The sequence below is a fragment of the Cervus elaphus genome, chromosome 21 (genome assembly GCF_910594005.1).
Source record: "Cervus elaphus chromosome 21, mCerEla1.1, whole genome shotgun sequence".
NCBI lineage: Eukaryota > Metazoa > Chordata > Mammalia > Artiodactyla > Cervidae > Cervus > Cervus elaphus.
In genome coordinates this window covers 59612264-59639268 of record NC_057835.1, presented here as the reverse complement: position 1 = coordinate 59639268, position 27005 = coordinate 59612264, and the positions used below count along the sequence as shown (strand labels likewise).

The 27005-nt window shown below is 40.0% G+C and overlaps 1 protein-coding gene across 11 annotated transcripts in view; it reads left to right on the top strand.

Moving 5' to 3' along the window:
* The window catches only part of OXR1 (oxidation resistance 1), a 484414-nt gene that overhangs the window by 379215 nt on the left and 78194 nt on the right, over nucleotides 1-27005 (top strand). For 2 of the 11 annotated variants that reach the window (XM_043879389.1, XM_043879386.1), the window contains exon 1: nucleotides 21197-21543. The exons of 8 other annotated variants lie outside the window; for them this stretch is intronic. In XM_043879389.1, the coding sequence (XP_043735324.1) occupies nucleotides 21345-21543 (199 nt within the window). In that variant the 5' untranslated portion in view covers nucleotides 21197-21344. Of the gene's footprint in view, nucleotides 1-21196; nucleotides 21544-27005 lie in introns of those variants that run through there. One more of the 11 variants, XM_043879394.1, reaches the window with a different exon arrangement.

Sequence of the window (27005 nt, the reverse complement as noted above, 5' to 3'; positions counted from 1 at the left end):
TCAATGAGTTGATCTAATTTTTTTAAAGTCTTATTTCTAGTCATGATACCCTGAAAGAGCGTCGAAAGGAAAACCTCCAGAAACAAATAATATTCTCCCCCTTAGCATCCTGCCCAGTTCTATAGTCTGCACTGTACAAAAGGAGAGAAGAGCTATAGCTGATTTCTAGGGGAGCCTAAAATGAACAAATAACTGAGGAGTTGGTATTAGAACTTAGAAGAAAGTCTCAGAAACTAAAATATTTTCACTTGGAATAAAAAGATTATGTAATCAATAACAATAATAATAGCTTACATTTCTTGAACAAATGCCACATGTCATTCTTCAGTTACTCTATAAGAGGAGAGCATTATTATACTCATTATACAGAGAAAAAGACTGAGTCTTGGGAAAAATTAACTTTTCCAAAGTTCTATAAATAGTGATAGAGGTGAAGTTGAATCAGAAATCTGACTCTAGAACCAGCTATTTAACATAGCAGTTGCCATAAAGCATGTGATATTCATACAGATTGAATAGTAGTTTGAATCAAATAATACTCCTTAAGATATTCATATGGAAAGAGGTGAGACTGAATCTATTCAAAGTTTAGAGCAAACATTATTCACAGAAACTGATGGTATTAGAAGAGGAAAAATTTAAATAATATCAAATGGAGACAAACATGGAAATTCAGACCATGGGCTATAGCCCAGCATCAGTGACCTGTTTCTGCAACAAGCCATTGGCATGCACAAAATAAACAAACACCAGCAGAGCCTTTGCTTGTATCTTACTGCTTCAAATGTGGTCCATTTTTGAGTCCAGCAACACTGACACCACCTAGAGAGATGATATCTCAGATCCTGCCTCAAGTCTTACTGAATCTTAAGATCCCTAAGTGATTCATTTGTACATAGAGTTTGCAAAGCACTGGTCTAGATGACTAGAGACTGAAATAATTGTAATAGGTAGATCTTGTTTGGATTGTGATTCCACAAGTCAAGTGCAAAAAGACTTTTTCACCTATTGGAGAAATTGGGCATGGACTAGTTCTTGGCTTCTGAATGCTAATTTTATTAGGTGTGATAAGGAAACCTATCAAAAGTTACAACAAAGGTCCATATAGTCAAAGCTATGGTTTTTCCAGTAATCATGTATGGATGTGAGAATTGGCCCGTAAAGGAAGCTGAGCACTGAAGAATTGGTGCTTTTGAAGTGGTGCTTTTGTGGTGCTGGAGAAGACTCTTGAGAGTCCCTGGACTGCAAAGAGATCAACCCAGTCAATCCTAAAGACAATCAACCCTGAATATCATTGGAAGGACTGATGCTGAAGCTGAAGCTCCAATACTTTGGCCACCTGATATGAAGAGCTGACACATTAGAGAAGACCCTGATGCTGGGAAAGATTGAAGGCGGGAGGAGAAGGGGACAACAGAGGACGAGATGGTTGGATGGCATCACCGACTTGATGGACATGAGTTTGAGCACACTCCGGGAAATGGTGATGGACAGAGAAGCCTGGAGTGCTGCAGTCCATGGGGTTGCAAAGAGTCCTACATGACTGAAGGACTGAACAACAGAAAGGCACCTAATGGTTAACTGTGAAAGTCCAAATCGCTTATTTTATCACTTTTTTATACTTTATTTATTTATTTATGTGGTGGCACCAGGTCTTAGGTGCAGCACCTGAGATCTTTGATCTTTGTTGTGGCATATGCAATCTAGTTCCCCAGCCAGGGATCGAACCCAGGATACCCTGTTGGGTGCTCAGAGTCTTAGCCACTGGACCACAAGGGAAGTTCCCAAAATGTAGACATGTATACCAAGATATATGGGGGTGAAATAATATGGCTGGAATTTGCTTTAAAATGTTTTGGCAAAGACAGTAGCAATGTGATACTAATGTGGTAAAATCTTGGAAATGTTTGAAACTGTCCTATTAGTTATTATGCTCTTATATCAACTTTTAAATATGTTAGAATATTTCATGCATTTTTAAAAAATATCAAAACAAATGAACTTATGCCCTAGAAATTGTATAAATAGCTAAAAGAAGTTTCTTATAGTAAAAAGCGTTAATCATTTAACAGGATGCCATTTTCTCCAAAGGATTTAAAGGATTTAAATATACATATTTTTTGGTCTGTGGGCAATTTTAGATATAGTCCTGGTAAAAACCAGAAGACTTAAAAAAATCTGCCAAGCTCCCTTTCTCAAAATTGATTCTGTGGTAGATGTTATGCTTTGTGAATACTTTGGGCTGTTGGTCTTAGATTTAATGCCTTTGTTGTGTTTAAAAACAAGAAATGGTAGTTGGTAATGCCTCTGATCTTGCCCCATATTTCCTCTCTCGTGGCATTCTTCAGTTTAATGGTTGACTGATGGAATGTTGAGCTGCATAGTCATCCAAATCAGGCATTTAATAGAGTCCTGTACTGATCTCATTCTGTTGAGAGTCTATGCTTGTAAGTGCAGACTAAGGTCCTTTGATGTTATGTGATCAATAGGAAACCCTTTAAGCTGGTATGTATTTGTCATATAGAAAGGCATTCCTTTCAACATCATATAAACCCTTCATGTATTTAACCACTGAAAAGCATATCGTTTTTTTGTTTCTGGCAAAGGGGGTAAAAGAGAATTCCATGAGCTATTAAAAAGAGAAGCCAAGTACTTTTGCAGCTTATTAAATGGCAGTATTTGTGGCAATATGTTTTATATTTTCTGGCTCCTTCCTGTAGACACTGAAGAGTGGTTCTCAAAGACTAACTAATGAACTCTGCCAACATCCCCAGATGCAGACTTTATACTCTTTACAGATGAACAACCAACGCCTGACTGGTTCAGTGGATGCCTTGTGTTTATAGGGTGAGTCAGAGGATGAGGGAGCAAGGTGCTTCCAGAAACCTTCCCATTTGAACCACAAGTAGTTTTCCCAGTGTGTCACTGTATTTGGTCTATTGGCTTGGATTTGATGGAATAACTTAGAAGATCTAAGGTTTTCCTCTGATGAATATGTATTTGGAGGAATAAATGAATAATGGGACAGTGAAGGGAATCTGGGTGCTGACTCTGAATCAGAGAATGACTGACACTCAGGTGCTGCTCCTTATACTTCTGTAATTTAGGTTGTGCCCTGAGAGACTCCTTATTTATAAAAAGCTGCTTTGTTAGATGTCTGTGGTTTTTTATTTTGACTTAAGATCTTTTTTTCTCCCTCTTCCTATTCTTTCTGGTAGATGGCCAGTCACCTAGGCTTTCTTTCTCTGTTCTTGCCATGAAAACAGCCTCTGATGAAATTTTCTGTATTGCTCGTTAGCCCTCAAAAACCTGTTAGTTAAACTATGAGCTTTTCTCTTTTTTTATTGAAGCATCACTGACTTAGTGTTGTGTTAGTTCTGGTTTGGAGCAAAGTGATTCAGATATATTTCTATCTATATAGTAATATCTATATAGAGATATATTCTTTTTCATATTCTTTTCCATTACTGTTTATTACAAGATATTGAATATAGTTCCCCTGTGATAGGGAACAGTAGGACCTTGTTGTCCATCTATTTTAAATAGAAGAGTTTTTATCTCCCAATCCCAAGCTCGTAATTTAGCCCCTCCCTTTTCCTTTGGTAAGCATAAGCTTGTTTTCTATGTCTGTGAGTCTGTTTTTGTTTTGTAAATAAACCCATTTGTGTCATATTCTAGATTCTACACCTAAGTGATAACATGGTGTTTGTCCTTCTCTTTCAGATTTACTTCACTTAGTATCATAATCTCTAGGTCCATCCATGTTGCTGCAAATATACACAATATATAGTGTATATACCACATCTTCTTTACCCATTCATCAGTGGATATATATTTATGTCTCTTCTATGTCTTGGCTACTGTAAATAGTGCTGCTATGGACTTTGGGGTGCGTGTATTTTTGCAATTAAGAGTTTTCACCTTTTATGGATATATGCCCAGGAGTAGGATTGCTGGATCATGTGACAACTCTATTTTTAGTTTTTTGAGGAACCTCCACACTATTTTCCATAGTGGCTGCACCAATTTACATTTCCAGCAACAGTGTAGGAGGGTTCCGTATTCTCACACCCTCACCAGCATTTATTATTTGTTGACTTTTTGATGATGGCCATTCTGATGAGTGTGAGGTGATGCCTCATTATAGTTTTGATTTGCATTTCTCTAATAATTGAGATTTGTCTGCAAACCTCTTCCACTCCTTAGCTTGTTTGTTTTGCCACAGCATAGCGCAATATTATCATCTTTTCCTGGAGAATTATAATTAGAACAACTTGTTGTTTTTCCTAAGAGTTTTTCCTACTGTTAAAATTATTATCATAAAATACAACAATATTTCAAAAGCTCTAAAATACCTTTATTACTGGAGATGAGTTTTATAGGAAGCATGATGCAAAGTTTCATAGTCCCCAAATTAATATACAATTAATGACTATTGTATATCCTTTTGCTATTTTAAAAGAATATCATCATATTTAAAAAAAAAAAAAACCAAAGAAATAAGATGGTCAGAGAGTACTGTGCTGCTATGCTTAGTCAGTCAGTTGTGTGTCCGACTCTTTGCAACCCAACCCCATCGACTGTAGCTCACCAGGCTTTTCTGTCCATGGGGATATTCCTCTAGGCAAGGATACTGGAGTCGGTTGCCATGCCCTCCTCCAGGCAGAGAGTACTATTTAAGGATAATTTCCCCCTCAAAAAGGTAACATCGAGACCAATATAAAAATGAACATGTTAAATACTTCATTTAACTCTTTAATTAAAGAAGCAATAAGATGTTACAAAAAGATGTTACAACCAACTTAAAGGAGGATCCAAATAGACATAAAAATGGCTTATTGGAATGTGTGTGCAGATGGGGACACACTCTTCCACTGTTGCTGAAGAAAGTCAATTCAAAGTCTCTTGGACAGAACTTGCAAAACAAGAATGTCTTTGTTTATAGACAAGAATAATTTTGCATAGCTATCAGCTTTTACACTTTACAGAGTTGTAAATCTGCTTCCATAGAATCAAAATCAGATAATCCAGAAGAGTATACTCTAGACACTGCATAGCTTTCCACTGAAGCACAGAATTATTTTCCCCGTAACATACTGTATCCCTAAGTGCATTGTGACTATCAGTGACCCTCAACTATAATCACAAAGAGATCCACATTTCTTAGATGTTCACAATTTAGCTTCAGCCTCTTTCCATTTTCTGTTCTCTGGCCCAGTACCCTTAAACCCTACTTTATTCAGCCACAGTTAACTACATTCTACTATTTTTACCAATCCTTCAAGTACCCGTTGTCACTTCCTCCAAAAAGCGATATTGTAACTTTATCTACTTTAACTGGGAATTACCATAATTCCCCTGACACTCATCACATTCTTGTATATTGACCACCTGCTATGATCTACAGTAGTTCTGCAACTTAAGAGTACATCAGGATCCCCTGGAGAGCTAGTTAAAACAGATTGCTGGGTTCCACCAATCCTCTGATGGAGCTGAGGTTAAGCCTGAGAATTTTTATTTCTTACAAGATCCTAGATGCTGCTGCTGCTGGTGGTCTAAAGATAAAATTTTGATACCACCTGCCCAGAGGAACCCTGTAAAAAAACTGCAGATAAGATTAGTGAGACATTAGACACAACCTTTTGGGAATTCATGTGTGTGCTAAGTCACTTCAGTCATGTCCAACTCTTTGCGATCCTATGGACTGTAGTCCTCCAGGCTCCTCTATCCATGAGATTCTCCAGGCAAGAATGCTGGAATGGGTTGCCATTGCCTCCTCCAGGGGATTTTCCTGACCCAGGGATTGAATCCACATCTCTTATATCTATAGCATTGGCAGGCAGGTTCTTTACCACTAGCATTACCTGGGAAGCCCTTTAGGAATTCATAATCTAATGTCAAAAGTTGGCTCCCTGAAATATACCTAAAGCTACCTTTTTGTAAGACAAAGCTGAGTTTGTTGTGGTAGAGGGACTCAACAGAGCCTTTGAAGTGCCTTGTGTTGGGGTGGCGGAGAAGACTAGGGGAGTAATAGTTGAGATTTTTGAGATTTTCAAATTTAAAGCAGGTTTTTCCATGTAACAACTTGGTTAGGACTGGGTAAGGATCTTAGCATGATAGCTTTTTTTTTTTTTTAGCATGATAGTTTAGAATTGATAGAATAAGATGAGGATTTTGGGGCAAGGAGTTCAAAGAGTTCTGGTGTGTAAACTGTCAGTTGATGCCTTCTATTGAAGAATTGATGTAGCTCTTTAGGATATTTATGAAATGAACCAGAAGAGAGTGGAGTAGTAAAGTCAAATTAACGTAGACAGTCAACTAATAGTTTCAGAAACAGACACATAAAGTGTGTCCAGAAACACCAAACACATATCTTATAAACATTCAATATTAAATTTTGAGCAGCAGAAAGAATTCATGTTTATTAAGAACCAATTATACTTCATTGTATATATGTGTGTATGTGTATTTCAACTAAGTGCATATGTATATTAGACTATTGTGATAATTATTATTATTTTTAGCTAATGTAGATAATCCTTGTCAAGACCTTAGGATAAGAGAACCTTTGGATAGAACTCTTTATATTATCCAAACTCATGGTCTCTTTTTTTTTGGAGAAATAAAGTGAGTGTGATGATTTTAAAACATAGTAGTCCTCTATTTAGAAATAATAAAAATAAGTGTACATATACACACACACACACACACACACACACACACACACACACACACACACATATATATATATATATATATGTATAAAGTCTGAATAGCAAGTGATTTTTACTTTGGGAAGTAACTCAAACCCTAACCTTTGGTGGCATAAAGTTGACATCTGTTACCTTGCAAATCAATTTTTAGAAACACCCTAAAGTGAGTGTATTAAACTTACACCTGAAAAAGACAAATCTTTTGAAATTCAAATTCTGGCACATGGTTCAATGTTTAAGAAATAGTTAAAACTTTGTACCAAATACAACCTATGTTTGGCCACAGTGCTTGAAAGAATACCCAGCATGCTTTTTAAGATTCCAAAATCAAATTAGAATGTATGCATACTATAAATTGACTTAGATTTTTTTCATGACAAGCTCATAAATGCATGTTCTGTAAAATCACTGAGGGAAATTCATTTCAGTGTTCTTTTGCTGAAGTTTTGAAAAAACACCTGTAGATAGCACACCTTTGTCGTTGTTTAGTCGCTCAGTCGTGTCTGACTCTTCATAACCCCACGGACTGCAGCATGCCAGACTTCCCTGTCCTTAATCATCTCCCAGAGCTTGCTCAAACTCATGTCCATTGAGTCGGTGATGCCATCCAACCATTTTGTCCTCTGTTGTCCCCTTCTCCTCCTGCTTTAATCTTTCCCAGCATCAGAGTCTTTTCTTTAGAAGTTATCAAGTACTTGCCATTCATGCTAATGGTGTTCACAACATACAAATTTGTTTTCTACCGAAGTATCTTTCTGTTAGCAATAAACTGTTTTGCATGCATCTCTCTTGTCCCTTTGCCATCTGGATTTTTTTATCACACCTTTCTTTCAGTCTCAGATTTCTCTCTGCTAACTGCAGCTAAGTCAAATTGGTGCAAAGAGGACTTCAGCAAGTAGGCATCTTAGTTGGGACCACATAGATTTTGAAACAGTAAGTAAAAATGTGGGGCTGAAAGAGAAAGCACAGAAAGATATCGCAGCAAGTGGCCATAGCCTGATCCTGAAGAGGTATCAATATCCATAGAAGCATGCTATCCCTAGGCACAACATACTAAAATGCAAATATAAAAGAATCTTAAACTTAGCCGGGCAGAGGATGAAATAAGGCTGTCTGAGGACAAACTATAAAAGTTGCCAGAGGCATAATGCAATTATCTTTCCCACCATCTATTAGATCTGGGTTTCTCCACCTGGGCACTATTGGCATTTAAAGCTGGATGACTCTTTTTTTGTGGGAGCTGTCTTGAACATTGTAAGATCTTAAGCACCATCCTTGGCCTCAACCTACTTATATGCCAGGAACACACCCTCCATTTGACAACCAAAAATATCTCCAAACATAGCTAAATGTTCCCTGGAGGTGGGGTCACCAGATTGAGAGGACACCCAGGTAAATTTGAATTTCTGATGAACAGCAAATGACTTTTGGGTATGAGTATGTCCCATGAAAAATTTGGTATAGAATTTTATTAAAAAATTATGTGTACTTTATCTGAGATTCAAATTTAACTGGGAGTCCTGTATTTGAGGGCTTCCCTGGTGGTTCAGCAGTAAAGAATCCGCCTGCCAACGCAGGACACATGGGCTTGATCCCTGGGTCGGTAAGATCCTCTGGAGAAGGGAATGGCAACCCACTCTAGTATTCTTGCCTGGGAAATCCCATGGACAGAGGAACCTGGTGGGCTACAGTCAGTCCGTGGGGTCTCAAAAGAGTCAGTCACAACTTAGTGACTAAACAATAACCTGTATTTTATCTAGTAACACTACTGGGAGTATGTTCGCCCATGAAAGAGAGAACTTTGTTTTATCTCCCTGAGGTTACCAGTAACCTTGTTTACAAAGTGGGGCTAGTTATCGTTCCTCTCAGGGAGGACTTGAGATCAAAGGAAATAATATAAGAAAAATCCTTAGTACGATGCCTAGCATAGTAAGCAATTGATAAATGTTCATTATTATTACCTCAGGATCCCTCACAAGATGATGTCATAATCATTACTGGTTTCTCGACTTAATTTTCACTAACAGGAAAGAAGACTGTGTTACAGAAACACAGGAGCCCAGCAGTGATTCTTAATCTTGGCTACACACTGCAGTTACCTAGCAAGTGTCCCTCCTAAGGTCTGTATCCCATCTCTAAGAGATTTGGGTTTCACTGATCTGGAGTGTGGCCTGAGCACTGGGATTTCCGAAGAACCACAGGAGCCCTAAAATGTGTAGGCAAGGCTGAGAACCGCAATTTGAGAGAATAGAGTTGGATAGTTGGTACTCCTTAATAATGAAGAGAAGGAATAAGCTAGACTTAATTACATCTGTTTCTTGAGTTATAGAAGAGTGAGTTGGGATCAAATTTAGAGAAAAGATGAACATGATTTCACTCATCCATTCATTCAACAGATACAATACCTGAGTGCCTACTATGTGCTGGGCCTTGTTCTCAGCAGTGAAGGGAGTCCCTGTCCTTGTTGAATGCCACTAGGAAGACTGAAAGTTTCTCACTTATGTCTCTTTGCAACCCCCTGGACTCATCAGGAACCCATCAGGCTCCTCCATCCATGGAATTCTTCAAGCAAGAATACTGGAGTGAGTTGCCACTTCCTTCTCCAGGGCATCTCCCCAACCCAGGATCAAACCCCAGTCTCCTGCATTGACAGGTGGATTCTTTACCACCTGAGCCACCGGGGAAGCCCAACAATAGCAACAGCAAATAGATAAATTTTTTTTGGCCACAACACACAGCATGTGGAACTTCCCTGACCAGACAGATAATAAATAAGACATTTTAATTAAATGCCAAAGATTAGAACTAAAGAGAGGAAAGATGGTAGCATTCCAAAAAATCAAAGTCATAACTAATCTTATTGAGAAAGCAAAATGGGGAGAACTCAGTGACTTACCATGGTCTCTCAACTTAGATGCTGAAAGAGATGAGTAGGAAGGGTATGTTAACCAAGAAAAAAGGGTGGCCCAAAACTGTGAAGAGTGTCAAAAAGGTTAAAACCCAGAGTGAGTTTTCCAAAACACTAAAGGAACCAGCCAACTAGCATCACTGTGAAAAGAAACTCCTAAAATAAAGGAAAATAAGAAGGAAGTGTGAGGCTGTCTTCTTGCGGAAGATGTACATTGCTGAACTATTAACAGACAGAACAACTGCACCTATTTCGCTCTGCTTTTCTCAATTAAAAATGAATGTGCAAGACTTCCCTGGCAGTCCAGTGGTTAAGACTCTGTGCTCCCAATGCAGGGGGCATGGGTTTGATACCTAGTTGGGGAACTGGGATCCCACATGCAGCCCTCCCACCCCCACCCCCCGCAAAAAAAAAAAAAGAGAGAGAATGAATGAGCTACACGTCAATTTAATTCTTAGTCTAGACAGGGGAACCTAGAAGGGTAGAGGAAAGTTTTCTTCTGTCCCAACAGAGCACTGATCATATGTCAGGCCTGTGTCAAATGTCATGAACTAACATTGTTTTCATTAGACACTAGGTCACCTTTGCTATCCCAGTGTGATAGCTGAGGAAACTGTCTCAGCAGTCTTTACTGAGTTCTTTAAGAATACCAATCAGGAATTACCAGAAGCAGAAGTTCATCTGTCCGGTTTAGCACTTCCTTGGTGCCTCGTTGGGGGCACCACATCTGTTCAATGATTGAATCAGTTCACAAACCTCTGGGCATTAATTTTTTTTTTAATGAACGAACTACTAGAAAATACAAAACAAAACTGTGACATGGAAATTTAGGCAAAGGTAGGTGAGGATATAGTGAAAGACCTCTTACATCCACTTTGCATGACTTGTAACCTCTTTGTCCAGAAAACTGGATTATGAGGATATTTGGATATGCGGTCATAGAGCCTGTGGTAGTAATATGATGAGAATGATAGAGAACTTTTGAAAATTACCCTCCCTTTTATAACAAACAAACCTCAAAACATAGATAGTGGCTTAAATACAAGTTTATTTCTTGTTCAAGTCTGAAACTGATGTTCCTCAGTAGTGGGTGGCTCCCCTCTAAGAGAAGATTCAGGGACCCAGCTTCCTTTCATCTCATGGTTTCTATCTCATGATCATCTTTAACAAATGGCTTCTCAGGTCTTTGTGTTCATCTGCTTCCAGGCTGTGAAAGGAAAGGACCATGAGGGTCATCAGTGGGATGCCCTTGTGGGCCAGGCCTGGAAGAAGCACAGATCACTTTTGCAGTCCTTGCATTGGCTAGAACTCAGTCACTTGGGCACCAAGATCAAAAAGGAAGCTCTGAAGAATAATCATATTTGTTGACAGATAACCAGTCTCTATCTGAGTAGTAGGAGATCTGCCAGAAAAGTATAATTAGATGAAGAAATCAGATTTCAAAAGATGGGGCTAAAGTGGAGTTGAAAGATACAGAAACCACAAAGTTCGTTTGAAGCCCACTGGGAAGGGAAAAACAGTGATCACTTGGAGTTGTACCTCATCTTCTAATTAGAAAAGCATTTAACAGTTACATGACATAGCTGACAAATGAAAACTGGGTGATGGCCTCAGGTAGTGTATTCATACTTCTTCAGATGAGTGTGTCCAGTGAGTGGTAATGACTGTCAACCATGAAGGCATTCTCTTGTGTTTGTGCCCTGGGACTTCGCCTGCCCAAGTCCCAAATATTTTTGTGAACAACTTCAATAGAGATAAATTTGTAGTTGGCTCAGGGAAAGAGATAATGGAATGATATTTCAGTGAAATAATCAAGAGTAGTTTCAAAATGATCTCAGTAACCTAGAACATAGGTGAGCAGAAGTTTTCCGAAAACAGCATGGGAATACATCCGGGGGCTTTTGGGTCATAAGGTCTCGGTCACAACTAGTCATCTCTGCTGTCGTAACATAAAAGCAGCTATGGACAATACATACATGGACTGGTGTGGTTGTATTCCAATAAAACTGCACTGATTAAAATAGGTATCAGGCTTTATTTGATCCACAAGCCATACTTTACTAAACCCTGATCTAGAAGTACATAGACTGAACTCTGAAGACAATAAATTTTAGTTTGTTTACTTAAGGTCAAGGGACAGTGGGTCCAAGAGTATGGGTCTGAACAGTATGATAGTCTTACTAGTCAAAATAGAGCTACAAGGTATTATTTGTTATTTTATAGATAAGAAATCTGCATCTCAAAAGTAAATAGTTTGATCTAGTTTTCACATTGGAAAACAGTTTATGGGAAAGTTTGAGTGAATTGAGAGTCACAATTAATTGCTCAGGTCAGAGAAGGAGAACTTCATGTGGCAGCTCTCACTGTAGGAAAGCCCTGAGATTTTCTGGCTCTGTTCTTACCCAAGTATGTGACCTTGACAGACTCACTTGATTTCTCGGGCCTTAGCTAACAAATCAATGAAGATAAGAGGTGAAACTAGATTAACACCAAGGTCTCTCTCAAGTCTGACAAGGTTGCTATTACTAAATTCAGGGCAGCATGTGAAAGAGAATTGAGACTTACTCTTTATAGCTCTAAAAGCAATTCTTTTCAAACTTTTTAAAATATAGTTTTACCTAAAACCAATATATAAACATGAAAATGGCATGTTATGATCATACATGGGCTTCTCTGGTGGTTCAGACAGGAAAGAATCTGCCTGCAATGTGGGAGAACTGGGTTCGATCCCTGGGTCGGGAAGATCCCCTGGAGAAGGAAATGGCAACCCACTCCAATATTCTAGCCTGGAAAATCCCCATGGACAGAGGAGCCTGAGGGCTGCAGTCCATGGGGTCGCCAAGAGTTGGACACAACTGAGCAACTAAGCACATACACACATGATCATACATGTGGTTTACAAGTTCAAATTTATAATATTTTCTGATCATAAAAACATTTATTGAGAGAATTAGGCTGATATGGATGAAACTAAAGTTTGTTTGTTTTTTTTGAAACTAAAGTTTTAAATTGGGAGTGATGGATGATTGATGGGTTCTTTTTAGCATCACTACCTCACCATTTGGGCTTCCCACGTGGCGCTACTGGTAAAGAACTGGCTTGTCAGTGCAGGAGGCATAAGATACGTGGTTTCGATTCCTAGGTTCAGAAGAGGCCCTGGAGAAGGGCATGGCAATCCACTCCAGTATTCTTGCCTAGATAATCCCATGGACAGAGGAGCCTGGAGGGCTGCAGTCCATGGGATTGCACAGAGGCAGACATGACTTGGCACACACATACCTCACCATTCTACTCATTGTGCTTGGTTTGTTTGCTTGCTTTTGGTTGCAAAATGTCAAGAAAGTCCTTATTCATATACATTATTTAAATGGTAAATTAATACATAATCTTGGAACCTGAGAATACTTGTCAGAATATAAAAATGCCAAGAAAGGCCTGAAAAACAGATACGTGAACTTCACAATGTAAATCAGGTAGTCTTTTGTATATTAACTTGGAAGGCATGATAAAAATCAGTGTAAATTAAGCATTTACAAACCCTTGTATCAGTCAAGTTGGCTAAGCTTATACTATGGTGCCAAATGAATCCCTAAACTTCAGTGGCTTACTGTAAAAGTGTTTATTTCTTGATTTATTTCTCACTCATATTGCATGTCCAATTTAGATTGAAGTTGGGGGGAGGGACTCTGATCCGCACAGTTTCTCGATCCCGGTTGTTGGAGATGGTGCCACCATCTCACCACATGCCATCTGAAGCAGGTAGTACCCTTGGCTGCCAAGGCAGAGGTAGAGGCATGTGGAGTGTAGAAAATTGAGTCCTTTAAATAGAGGCTGTTTCTTTACACATGTGAGTATAAAACATGTCACTTCTGCTCAGTGGCTCAGTGTTTGTCAAAACTAATCTTGTGGTCCTAGTTCAGAAGTAAATGTGTGATTTGCATGAACTAAATATGCAAAACACTTGAAAGAACTATAATATAAGGAGCAGATCTCAAACATGGCTCATAATAAAAAAAAATGAGGTTCCTGAGACCCACCCTACAATCCTGGAATCAGGTTCTCTGGGGGTATTGTTGGGAAATCTGAATTTTTAAAAAATGTTCCACAGCTGATTCTCATTATCAGCAGGATGCTCCTGCTGTGAACAGGAGTTTTTTGTGGGTTTTTTTTTTTTTTTTAAATTAGAGGAAAGGCAACAGTTAGATCTGTAGATTGAGATTACCCAGCTGCAGTGCTGGAGATGATTAAAGAAGGGAGAAACTAAAAACTGAGAGATCTCATGTCACACAAGATGTAGGGTTTAATGAGCAAATATAAATGCATGCATTTATGTATCATGCAGTATGTGGTAGGACCAGCTCAATTTGAGAGTCTTAACAAAGCTGTTGTACCTTTCTTTGTGTGTCTTAAGAATCTTCTCTCCACCCTCTCCTTCCTTAACTCCCAGACAACCAGCAGAGTAAGCACAGAGTGGCTTCTAACCAGTCTTTGTTGACTTCATTCATTAAACGCTTTTTGTGCCTGTGTTGGTTGTAGAGTCTGCTCAGCACCCATCGAAGGCCCAGGGTAGGGAGCAGGGTAGATGGCCATAGTCGGCTTCTTTTTCACATTTTTCTAATACCTTTAAAAAAATGCAAAGCAGAGTTAGGGAAATTATTTCTAATATAGTCTAAAGTAAAACAACTAATAACATACAAATAAAAAAGTTTGTAAGAGACTACTATGAAAAATTTTACATACCAACAAATCAGATAACTTAGGAAAAACAGGTAAATGTCTAGAAAACTTTAACCTAAAACTTAATCATAATGTAATAGAAAATCTTAAGAGAGAAATAATGTAAGAGGTTTGGACCCATAATAAAAAACATCCCCAAAAAGAAAGGTCCAGGACCAGATGATTTCACTGGTGAATTCTACCAAACATTTAAAGAAACATTAACATCAGTCCTTCTCAAACTCTTCCAAAAAAATTGAAGAGGATGGAATTCTCTTAAATTCACTTTATGAGGCCAGCATTACCCTAATACCAAAGCCAGATAAGGACTCTACAAGAAAAGAAAACTACAGGACAATATTGCTGATGAATATAGATGTAAAATTTTTTTAACAAAATACTAGTAAACAGAATTCAGCAGCACATTAAAAGAATCATACACCACGATCAAGTGGGACTTATTCCTAGAATGGAAGGATGGTTCAAAATATGCAACTCAATAAATCTTACACATTACATCAGTATAGTGAAGAACTAAACTCATACGATCATCTCAATAGATGCAGAAAAAGCATTTGACAAAACTCAATATCCTTCTGTGACAAAAACTCCCAATAAATTGGGTATAGAAGGAACATACCTTAAAATAAGGGGTATATATATGATAAGACACAGCTAAAATCACACTCAGAGATGAAAGGTTGAAAGCTTTTCCTCTAAGATCAGGAAGAAAACAAGGATGCCCACAGTCACCACTCTTATTCAACCACATAGTACTGGCAGTTTCAGCCAGAGCACTGAGGCAAGACAAAGAAATAAAAAGCAGCCAAATTGGAAAGGAAGAAGTAAAGTTACAGATGATATGATACTGTATACAGAAAATCTTAAAATGACTCCAGGAAAAGTACTGCTAGAACTAACAAACAGATTTCATAAAGTTGTAGGATACGAATCGACAGAGAAAATCAGTTGTATTCATAGATACTAAAAATGAACTATTTGAAAAAGAAAGAACATCATCCCATTCACAATAGCATCGGAAACAATAAAATACTTAGGAATAAATTTAGCCAAGGTGGTGAAAGATCTCTTACTTTGAAAACTACAAGACACTGATGAAAGAAGTTGAATAAGACACAAATAAATGGAAAGGTAGCCTATGTTCATGGATTGTAATATTGTTAAAAATGTCCATACTACCCAAAGTGTTCTATATATTCAGTGCAATCCCTATCAAAATTCCAATGGAATTTTTCATAGAAATAGGACAGGCAATGCTAAAATTCATATGGAGCTGCAGAAGACCCCAAACCATCAAAGCACCTGAGAAAGAGGAACAAAACTGATGCACATCACACTTCCTGATTTCAAATTTATTACAAAGTCATAGTAATCAAAACAGTGGATACTGATGAACCTATGCAGGGCAGGAATAGAGATGCAGACGTAGAGAACAGACTTGTGGACATAGTGGAGGAAGGAGAGGATAGGACGAATTGAGAGAGTAACATTGATACACATACACTACCATGTGTGAAATAAACAGCCAGTGGGAAGCAGCGGTACCGCACAGGGAGCTCAGCTCACTGCTCAATGATGGCCTAGAGGGCTAGGATTAAGGGGGGGGGGAGGGTGGCAGGAAGATTTAAGAGGGAGGGGATATATGTATACTTATAGCTTCCAAGCTGGCTCAGTGGTAAAGCATACACCTGCTGATATAGGAGATGCAGGAAACACGGGTTCGATCCCTGAGTCAGAAAGATCCCCTGGAGAAGGAAATGGCAACCCACTCCAGTATTCTTGCCTAGACAATTCCATGGAAAGAGGAACCTGGTGGGCTATAGTCCAGGGGGTCACAAAGAGTTGGATAGGACTGAGTGACTGAGCAAGCACACAGAGCTGATTCATGTTGTGCGGCAGAAACCAACACAACATTGTAAATCAGTTATCCTCTAATTAAAAAAAAAAAAACAATGGTGGAATACTGGCATAGAAACAGACACATATGGTATATTCATATGAAACAGAATCAAGAACCCAGAAATAAAAATAAACCATGCATATACCATCAACTAATATTTGACAGTGGAGCCAAGAATAAATGTTGCTGGGGAAACTGGGTATTCACATGCAAAAGAATGAAATTCTATGTTTATCATACAAAATATACAAAAATTAACTTGAAGCAAATTAAAAATTCAAGTGTGAGACCTAAAAGACCATAAAACTCCTAAAAGAAAACAGAGGGAAAATGTTTCTTGACACTGATCTTGGCAGTGAATTTTTGGATATGACACCAAAAGTACAGGCAACAAAAATGAAAATAACCCAGAGGGACTGCATCACAGAAAAGAAATAATCAACAAAATAAAAAGCCAACCTAAGAAATGGGAGAAGATTATTTGTAAACCACTTATCTGAAAGGGGTTAATATCTAAAATATATATGGAACTCATAAAACTCAATAGCAAAAAACCAACATTTGAATTAAAAATTGGGCAGAGGATCTGAATAGACACTTTTCCAAAGAAGACATACAAATGGTCAACAGTTATGTGAAAACATCCTCAACATCACTAGTCATCAGGGAAATGCAAATCAAAACCACAATAAGATCACTTCATACCTATTAGAATGGCTGTTATCAAAAAGGTAGGAGATTAAGTGTTAGCAAGGATGTGATGAAAAGGGAACCCTCATGCACTGTTGGTGTGTATATACTGGTACAGCCACTATGGAAAACAGTATGGAGGTTCCACAAAAAATTAGAAATAGACCTACCATAGGATCCATCAATCCCACTACTGGGTATATATCTGTAGGAAATGAAATCATTATCTCAAAGAGATATCTGCACCCTCATGTTCACTGCAGCTTTATTCACAATAGCTAAGACCTGGGTACAACCTAAATATCCATCATTGGATGAATGGATAAAGATGATGAGGTTTAGATACACCAAGAAATATTATTCAGCCATGAAAATGAAATGTTATTTGTAATAACATGGATGGACCTTAAGGGCAGTATGCTGGCTAAAATGTCAGACAAAGACAGCTTGTGTACTATATGATCTCACATGTGGAACCTAAAAAATTGTACTCACAGAAGCAGAGTAGAATAGTGGTTGTCAGGGTCTGGAGGATGGGGAAATGGTGAGATGTTGCTCAAATGGCATACATTTCCAATTTTTTTTTCTTTAAATCTTATTTATTGATTGATTTTTTGGCTGTTCTGGGTCTTTATTACTGCGTGGGATTTCTCTAGTTGCAGCGAGCAGGGGCTACTTTCTAGTTGCAGTGCGTGGGCTTCTCATTGTGGTGGCTTCTCTTGTTGCGGAGCACAGGCTCTCGGGCTCTTGGGCTTCGGTAGTTGCAGCACGTGGGCTCAGTAGGTGCACTCCCGGGCTCCAGAGCACAGGCTCAGTAATTGTGGTGCAGGGGCTTAGTTGCTCCGAGGCGGCCTGTGGGATCTTCCCAGACCAGGAACTGAACCAGTTGTCTCCTGCATTGGCAGGCAGATTTCTTTACCACTGAGCCACCAGGGAAGCCCCTACATTTCCAATTTTAAGTTGAATAACTTGTGAGGGATCTAACATATAACATGGTGACTGCAGTTAACAAAATTGTATTATATAGTTGAAGAGAGTTGCTAAGAGAGTAACTCTTAAATGTTCTCCTAACAACTATACCAAGAAGGTAATTATATGAGTTTATGGAAATATTAATTAACCCTACTGTGGTAATCATTTTGCAATATTTACTATATATACTCCTATCAAATTATCACATTGTATACCTTAAACTTAGACGTTATTAAAAAAAAAAATCCAGCAATTCAACCTCAGGTATAGAGAGAAATGAGAATATATGTCCACAAAAAAATTTATAGATGTTCACAGCAACATTACTCATAAAAGCTAAAAAGTGGGAATAATCCAAACGTCCATCAACTTATAAATGGATAAATATCTATTCCTATATTATTTGGCAATAAAAAGAAATGACTTACTAATACATGTTACAACATGAATAAGCCTCAGAAACATTAGGCTAATTGAAAGAAGTCAAACACCAAAGACCACATATTGTATGATTCAGTTCATGTGAAATGTTTATAAAAGGCAAATCCATTGAGACAGAAAGTAGATTAGTTGTTGTCTAAGCCTGTGGTGAGAATGGAGAGTACTACAAAGGATAAGAAGTTTCTTTGGGAGGTGATTTTTGTTGTTGTTCAATCACTAAGTTGTGTCCATGATAGAAATATTCAAAAATTAGATTTGGTATGATTTAACAACTGTCTAAATACACTAACAACCAGTGAAGTGTACACTTTTAACAGATGAATTATATGGTTTGTAAAATCATATGCCAGTAAAGTTATTTTAAAAATAAGGCAAAGGTTTGCTGGAAGAGTCAGGCATGATATATAAGGAAGGCCATTTTTTGGTGTTTTTTTTTTTAAAGCATGAGAGGAATATTTGTGGATGATACAGGTAGGATAAGGAGGAAGGAACCAGAGTGGAGAGAGAAAAAATAGAAAAGCACAAAGGAATAATAAGGCTGGCAAGTCATAGACAATAACAGACTAAGGTCAGGAATTAATTTAGAGAAGGAAAGGCATGGACAAGAGCAAGGACTTCCTTCCTTCTGAGGCAATGTATGGAGATGAGCTTGCTGTAGATTACAAAGAAAAGGGGAAGAAAAGTGAGAGTGTTTATATTTCATGGCCTATTATTTTGAGTCATATAGAAGACCAAGTAACATGTTTGAGTAATGAATTTGGTAACTTCAGGAGAATAGTGACAGCTCAGACAACAAATGTAAAGAATTAAAAAGGAAAGCTGATGAAATGAATAGATGGATTTTAGAGACATTAGGGCTTGGCTGAGTTTAAATAAAAACTTGTAAAGCACTTAATCATCAAAGTTTTTATCTGGAGCTCTAGGTTTCTATGAAACCGAAGCAGGGAAAAAAAAAACACAAAACAAGTTAACTGCTTGTAAACCAGTGTTTGAACTGGTAGAGTACAGGTTCTTGCTAAAGTTAGAGATAAAAGTGCAGATTTAATCAGGTATAAAAAACTCAGTCACTGATTTGCATATGATTATCACAAAATAAATGGCAAATGGGAAGATGTAATATGTATTTTAGAAAAATAAAATTATTTCAGTTTAGTTAATCAGGATTAGACTTAAGTCACTGAAATTCAAGTTTTAAAGCTTACTCAGCCTAAGATCTTGGAAGTGGTGCTAAACTTCGTGTTTCCTTATCAAATGGAAATCTCAGAAAAACTGGGAGCCACTTACTGCTCTACCAGATGCGTTCCTAGAAGGTACAGAGAAGGAAGTCCAGAGCAGTGCTTTCCCAAGCACCACATCTGAACACATGGATGGTTGCTGGATATCCACATGCCTGGGTCCTTAGTCAGAAACACTGAATTACACTCTGCGGTATATCCCAGACATTCTGTCCATTTAACCAAGCATAAAAGTGATGCTGATGTTAGAATAGTGCAGTCTGTTCAACCTATTAGGCTGAAAATGGTGACAGTAAGAAAAAGACCAGTCAAATAATTGAAAATGGGGCAGGGGTGTGCGGCTCGGAGGATAATCTTCAATGGTTTTGGCAAAACGCCTAAGTTCCTGAAAGATGTTTTCTGGACTCCATTGTTTGGTATGATTAGCTCTCCAACTTTCTAATTCAAGCCCTTTCTTCAAATACATTAATAAATTGGTAATTCCAAGAAAGCTTTATTTAATGAATGGGAAAAAATAAGAGCCATGTCTCCCAAGTGGCTTCAGTCGTGTCCGACTCTTTGCAACCCTATGGACTATGTGTAGCCCACCAGACTCCTCTGTCCATGCGATTTTCCAGGCAAGAATACTGGAGTGAGTTGCCCTGCCCTCTTTCAGGGGATCAAACCTACTTCTCTTTTGTCTCCTGCACTGGCAGGCGGGTTCTTTACCACTAGCGCCACCTGGGAAGCCCACTTCGTTAAAGATCCTTCAAACAGACGTAAAAGGAAGAGAATAACCAGCTCTCACAGAAGACAAAATTGGGTACTAAATGCCCGTCAAATGTCACTGCTCTTTCTTTCCTTAAAGGATAAAGATGCACATTAAAGCCCTAATTACCTTGTCTTACAGGACCAGTCATGGAATGTCAAACTCTTTAACATCAGTTCCTAATGCCATAGTGAACTTCGAGCGTGACGACTGATGCTTTATTTTACGAAGATGGTCTCAATAATGCTTCCTTAGGAAGATCTTAATCTGGGCTGTTTTGTGTTAACTACGACCTTAAAACCAACCTCTCCTTCCTCTCACCCACTCGGCCTCCCTCCCCCAAATTTCAAACTGCAAAGTTTCCAGTGGATTCGTGCCCCTCCCCCTAACACACATGAACTCACTGAAACTTCTTGACGGACAGAAACTTTTGGACGCTGCCCTCCCAGGCCCCAAGCTTTGCTCAAAAACCAGCAAAGCCTCCGCAGAGCCACCTCTACGTCCCTTCGGCCCTCGGGTCGGGAAACGCCCGCCCCAGCTCTCCCCCAGCGGCCTGAAAGTCCGGTCGGGTCGGGCCGGGGAGGGGCGGGGCAGGGCAGGGCGGGGCGGGCCGGCTCCATTGGGGCCAGGCCCGGCGGGGGGAGCGGACAGGCCCCGATGGGCTTGCTAAAAGGCCGCCGCTTTTCGCCGCGGCCTCTGTTCCAGGAAGTATGTGTCTACTTTCCAAGCTAAGTTTGGCCCCGAATCGGCGTTGGGAAGCAACGGCAAAAACTTTTCAAAACTTTCGTTCCGCTCCTACTCCCCCGCCGCAGGGTTCCCTGATGGTCGCCCCGGGCCGAGCGGCGGCCGTCCCCTCCCCCATCCCCGCCTCCCCGGAGGCGTGAGGAGCCGCCGCCCCCCCCCGCTGTCGGGTCGGACGCGCGGGCGGGCGCGCACCGAGTGGCGGCCGTCGCGGCAGAAACCGTCGGCCTCCTCCAGGGCTCCTGCCCCCCGTGGCAGGATGGACTACCTGACCACGTTCACGGGGAAGAGTGGGCGCCTTCTGCGGGGCACAGCCAACCGCCTGTGGGGCTTCGGGGGTGGCGGCGAAGCCCGTCAGGTGCGCTTCGAGGATTACCTGAGGGAGCCCGCCCAGGGGGACCCCGGGTGCGGGTCCCCGCCCCACCGGCCCCCGGCGCCGTCCAGCCCGGAGGGACCCGGTGAGCCCAGCCTTCCTTCGCGTCCCGCGCGGCCGACTCGGGCTGAGGACAGGGGGGTAGCGGGGGACGGCGGCGGGGTGGGCGCGGGCCGGGCCAGCGTTGGCAGGTGTGCCGGGGCCGGGGCGGGGGGCGAGGAGGCCGAGCGCTCGCTCTGCGCTGGGGGCGGAAGACCTCTTCGGGGCTGCGTCGCGTCTCTTCCTGCCCTGCTCTTCCTGCTTTTCTGCACCGGGACCCGACTTTCTTTACCGCGCCAACTGTTTCAAGGGTAGAAGCTCTGAAGTTTTTCCCTCCCACTGGGAGGTGAATATTGAATCAGTTATGACGTGTTTTTCCTCCCAGGGGATCGTTAAGAACGCCTTGTCTGGCTTGGGTTTGGGCTGGGTCATTGTTTTTATGTGACATGTGTGAGAATTAACATCAACGCTTACTTGATACGACTTTGAAAAAGAAAATGCGTAACGTACACAGGAACCCAGTGGATTTTTGTATCGTGTATTTTGAAAGGCTGTGTGTTGTCTTGAGGGAGCAGAACGTAACAAATTTCTCAGTTGTCATCTCTACCGCCTGTCGTGTTTTCTTTCGTCATAGTGGAGTTGTACTATTCTTAAAAGAAAAAAAAAAAAGCAATCGTAATGACATGGTACTGATATCTTACGAAATTTTTTAAAGCCCTTGCTGAAGCGGTATTGGCTTCATGCATATGGTAACTTCTTCAATGTCGTTGGCTTCGTTAGACCTCTCGTGGTCATATTTTATTCTTGTTATCTGCTCTGATACGCATTTTGGTATTAAGAGAGTAAGTTATATGAGCGTTAGAGTGTTTAGGAAATAGAGAAAAGTACAGAGAATATAAAATTTATCCACAACCCCACATCCTACGATTTATTTTAAAGCAGTGAACCAATGAGGACATCTGTTGATCTCTGTAAGTGTAGTTTAAGCTTTGAAGAAACTTAAATATTAAAATGTAATTTTTAGCATGGTCCCTTTTGTTAACTTTTCTTCACTTTACATAAAATCTTTTCTTCACAACTCCTGTTTATGAAATGAGAAAAACGAAAGGGTATGTACTTGGTTTCTGCTTTGAAGAACATTAACCAGGTGCAGAATCCTCTTAAAGGGGGACCGGGGATGAGGCCTGGAACTTTAAAGTGTTTGAATAAAAGATTTGTTTGTGTGTGTAAGACCTCAGTTGACTTATTGAAAACAATTGAAATGTGACCAGCCTCTAGGCAGATGAAGAATATGTGGGGTAACTTAACCAGGAAAGGATATGGTGAATATTTTTATAAATAAGCCCAAACATATACATCTGATTCATTGATTCAGAGACATTTATTGAGCACACTGCTATTAATGTATCAGACTCTCTTTCAGACTTACAGCTTCAGAGTATTATACACAGTCCTCTTCTGGTGAAGCTGGCATGTGTACTCATGGCCCAGTCTTTAATATTCATGGTGCCCCCTAGTCTCTGATACAAGTTAGAGAGACCGTGTGATGTCACAGTTCTGACCACAGTCAGGTGGGTAGGTACTTCCTACCATTAACTTGCTGAAAGAGTTTGTGAAAATTACTTGCTCTTTGGGCCTATATTTTCTTATTTGTAAATGAGGTTGCTTAGATGGGCTAAAAGGTTATCAACTCCAGTGCTCTTTTTTTCATTTGGAGCAGGATTAGTGAACATGTTGGGAAGTAAAGCTACAAAGTAGCATTTGGGGTTAAAAACATTGTAAGTCTATACAGTTATGCCTACAGAGTTCTGAAGATAGTTCAAGAAATGAGTGTTCCAGCAATAATTTGATCGCCCCCTCCGGTTCTTGAATAAGTACAGCTTTCTAAATTAATTTTTTTGAGAGGCAACATGTATGTATGCAGGTAAAAAGTAAATGGTTCTTCATTAATTTTTAGTTCAACCTTTGCTTAAAACGAGAGCTCTATTTTTTTGGCTTTGGCTGTAGGATTTTCCTTGCATTTGTGTCCTTTGGAATGAGTATCTGTTAGTCTGTTTTAAGGATTTCCTCTACTCTTTTTGCTTGTGACTATCCTTATTTTAGATTTTTATAGCAGCTGCTTAAGTTCTCTGTTGTTCGTTACTCTTCCTTCAGTTCTTTGAAGTATCCTGTGTGTTGTAGCAGTATATCTTGTGCAGACACTTCCGCACTTGTAGATTGGCTGTATTCCAGGACTCCATTTGTTAGTGACCTTATCCGTCACCATTTCATGTTCAGTAATGATGATGGTAAAATAGTTTTACCATTGAAGGATGGGCCTAATAGAACTTTGGTCATCTGTTTCTGATTTTACTCTTTGCGTGAACAGACGACTTACCTGACCTGAACAGACGACTTACCTGACTGTTACTGTTACTAATGTCTTTCTCCTCTCCAAGGTGTCTGCTTTTGGTCTTACAGTTTATAGTGTTTGCTGACTCCAGCATTATAGTCTCCTCTATGGAAAACCATAATTGGGACTTAGACACATTAAGGAGCTTATCGAACCATTGCTGTAGTTAATAACAATTACAAAGAAAACACCGTATGACGCCAGTTTTGTTCCTGCTAAAAGAGTAAATTGGACTTTCCTGTTGGCTTAGTGGTAAAGAATCTGCCTACAGTACAGGAGGTGCAGGAAGCATGGGTTCGATCCCTGCATTGGGAAGATCTCCTGGAGGAGGGCATGGCAACCCACTCCAGTATTCTTGCCTGGAGAATCCCCATGGACAAAGGAGCCTGGCAAGCTGCAGTCTATAGGATTGCAAAGAGTCGAACACTACTGAGGTGACTTAGCATGCACATAAGCAAAGAGTAAATTATTTTATGATTCAAAAAAATTTTTTAGGCCTTGAGCGTAGCTCAAGGCATCACTATAGTCAGTTTAGTCAGTTTAGTTTACTAGATCACATAGTTATAAGTAAGTAAAACAAAATTTTTTTTTAGTGTTTAGTTGTTGTTGTTCAGTTGCTTAGTTGTCTCCAACTCTGTGACCCTGCAGACTGCAGCACGCCAGGCTTCCCTGTCCTTTACTGTCTATCTCCTGGAGTTGGCTCACACTCATGTCCATTGAGTTGATGATGCTATCTAACCATCTCATCCTCTGTCACCCCCTTCTTCTGCCCTCAGTCTTTCCCAGCATCAGGATCTTTTCCAGTGAGTCACCTCTTTGTATTAGGTGGCCAGAGTATTGGAGCTTCAGCTTCAGCATCAATCCTTCCAATGAATATTCAGGGAATCTGGTTTGGAAGGTCTGTGGAATTTGATTACAGAACTTTCACAGGACTGGGGAAACAGAGACTTTTGGAGGGCACAAACAAAACCTTATGTGCACCAGAGCCCAGGAGAAAAAAGCAGTGACCCCACAAGAGATTGAGCCAGACTTGCCTGTGAGTGAGTGGGAGCCTGGCTGAGGCATGGGCTGACAGTGGCCTGCCTTGGGGCCAGGGGCACTGACAGCAGCAGTCCTGGGAGGCATGGTGTGCTTGCCTAAGTCCTCTTGGAGGAGGTCACCATTACCCCTGCCCTAGAGCCTGTAGCCTGCCATAGGGTTTGCAAACTCCAAGATTGGGTCGCCTCAGGCCAAACTGCTGGGAGCGCGCACAGCCCCACACGTCAGCAGAAAGTTAAATATTTAATGAGCATGGCCCTGCCCACCAGAGCAAGACCCCGTTTTCCCCACTGCCAGTGCCTCCCATCAGGAAGCTCACACAAGCTTCTTATCCTCATTCATCAGAGGGCAGACAGAAAGAAAACCACAGTCACAGAAAACTAACCCAAATGATCACATGGATCACAGCCTTGTATAACTAAATGAAACCATGAGCCATGCTATGTAAGGCCGCCCAAGACGGACAGGTCATGGTGAAGAATTCTGACAAAACGTGGTGCGCTGGTGAAGGGAATGACAAACCACTTTAACATTCTTGTCTTGAGAACCCCGTGAACAGTGGGGCTCTAGATATAAATATTTAGAGTTCCAACTTAATTGTAATATAGTTTTTATCATAAACTTCCCTGTTATGGCAACTCTATTGTCCCACTTGGTGACAGTATACTTTAAATATGTACATCTGAACTCTATTTAAAGTTTCTTTTCATTTACTTTTATCATTTGTTAATAAAACAATATCTTTTGGGAAAATGACAATTAGAGCAGCTGAGAACACTTCATATGGGGCAGCTACTAGCAAATATTTTTGCTTAATCCTAATAAGCTAAGTACTATTATTAACCCATTTTCCTGATTAAGAAACTTGGCCAGGCAGAGAAATGAGAGAGACAAAATCCATTTGAGTGTTATCTTTCTATTTCTAAGAGTTAGGTCAGACAAGAAAAAAGCTTGAGCAGAATGCAAGATTCTCTCATTTGTTGTTAAAGTTAAAACAATGTAGGTAGAGGATAAGATGGATTGTCATTGAAATTTCTTTAGAGTCAGAAAAATACTAAATGACTGAGCTGAAAATACAAACTCCAAGGAAGATGTAAGAAAATTTTGATACATTTCAGGTTGGAAATTGAGATGCACATTGTCTGAAAGAGTTAGATAATAGTTTAGCTTGAACCCAGGGAAGACCAAATGCCTGTAAAGGATTTGTAGTACCACTTGTTAGAAAGTGGAGTCACTCAGTTGTATCCGACACATTGGTACCCTGTGGACTGTAGCCTACCAGCCTCCTCTGTCCATGGGATTTTCCAGGCAAGACTGCTGGAGTCAGCTGCTATTTCCTTCTCCAGGGATTCCTCCCAACCCAGGGATCAAACCCAGGTCTCCTGCATTGCAGACAGGCACTTTACCATCTGAGCCACCAAGGAAGCCCAATTGTTAGGGTAACTGTTAATTAAGAGTACTGGTCATTCATGGAAGAGGATAATCCTAGATGTCTGCAGTCTTAGTCTCATTTCCTAAGGTGTGAGGTGGGGAAAGAATCTCTTCTAGATAAACAGCCTCAGTCTGCTCTGATAGTAACTCTGATGAAGTTTGAAGTCATAACAGTGTTCCCTTATTCCATTGGTTCTCACGAGTAAAGTAGATTTGCCCATTTTAGAATTGCTGCTCATCTCACAGGATGGCTGAACTCAAGACTCACCTGTGTTTTGGGACAGAACTGCCTCTGAGTATTTCAGGCTACAATAAAGCAGTAAGTCTCAAACTTCAGTGTTCCTCAGCATCACCCAAAGGCTTGTTGAAAATGTTGGACCCCTCCTCTAGATTTTCTGATTCAATACTTGTGAGCCAGACCCCATAATTTGCATTTCCAACAACTCAAGTAATGCTGATGCTGCTAATTTGGGGACCACACTTTGAGAATCACTGCTTTTTTTAGTGGGTACGTTAAGATTTGTTCATGTTAAGGTCAGAAGTAAGTATAGAAATGATGAAATTTGTTAAATATTTAGTATTTTGTATTACGCTTAGGAATAATTAATATATTTGGTCTTTAAAATATTTGTTATATTTCAGAGAAT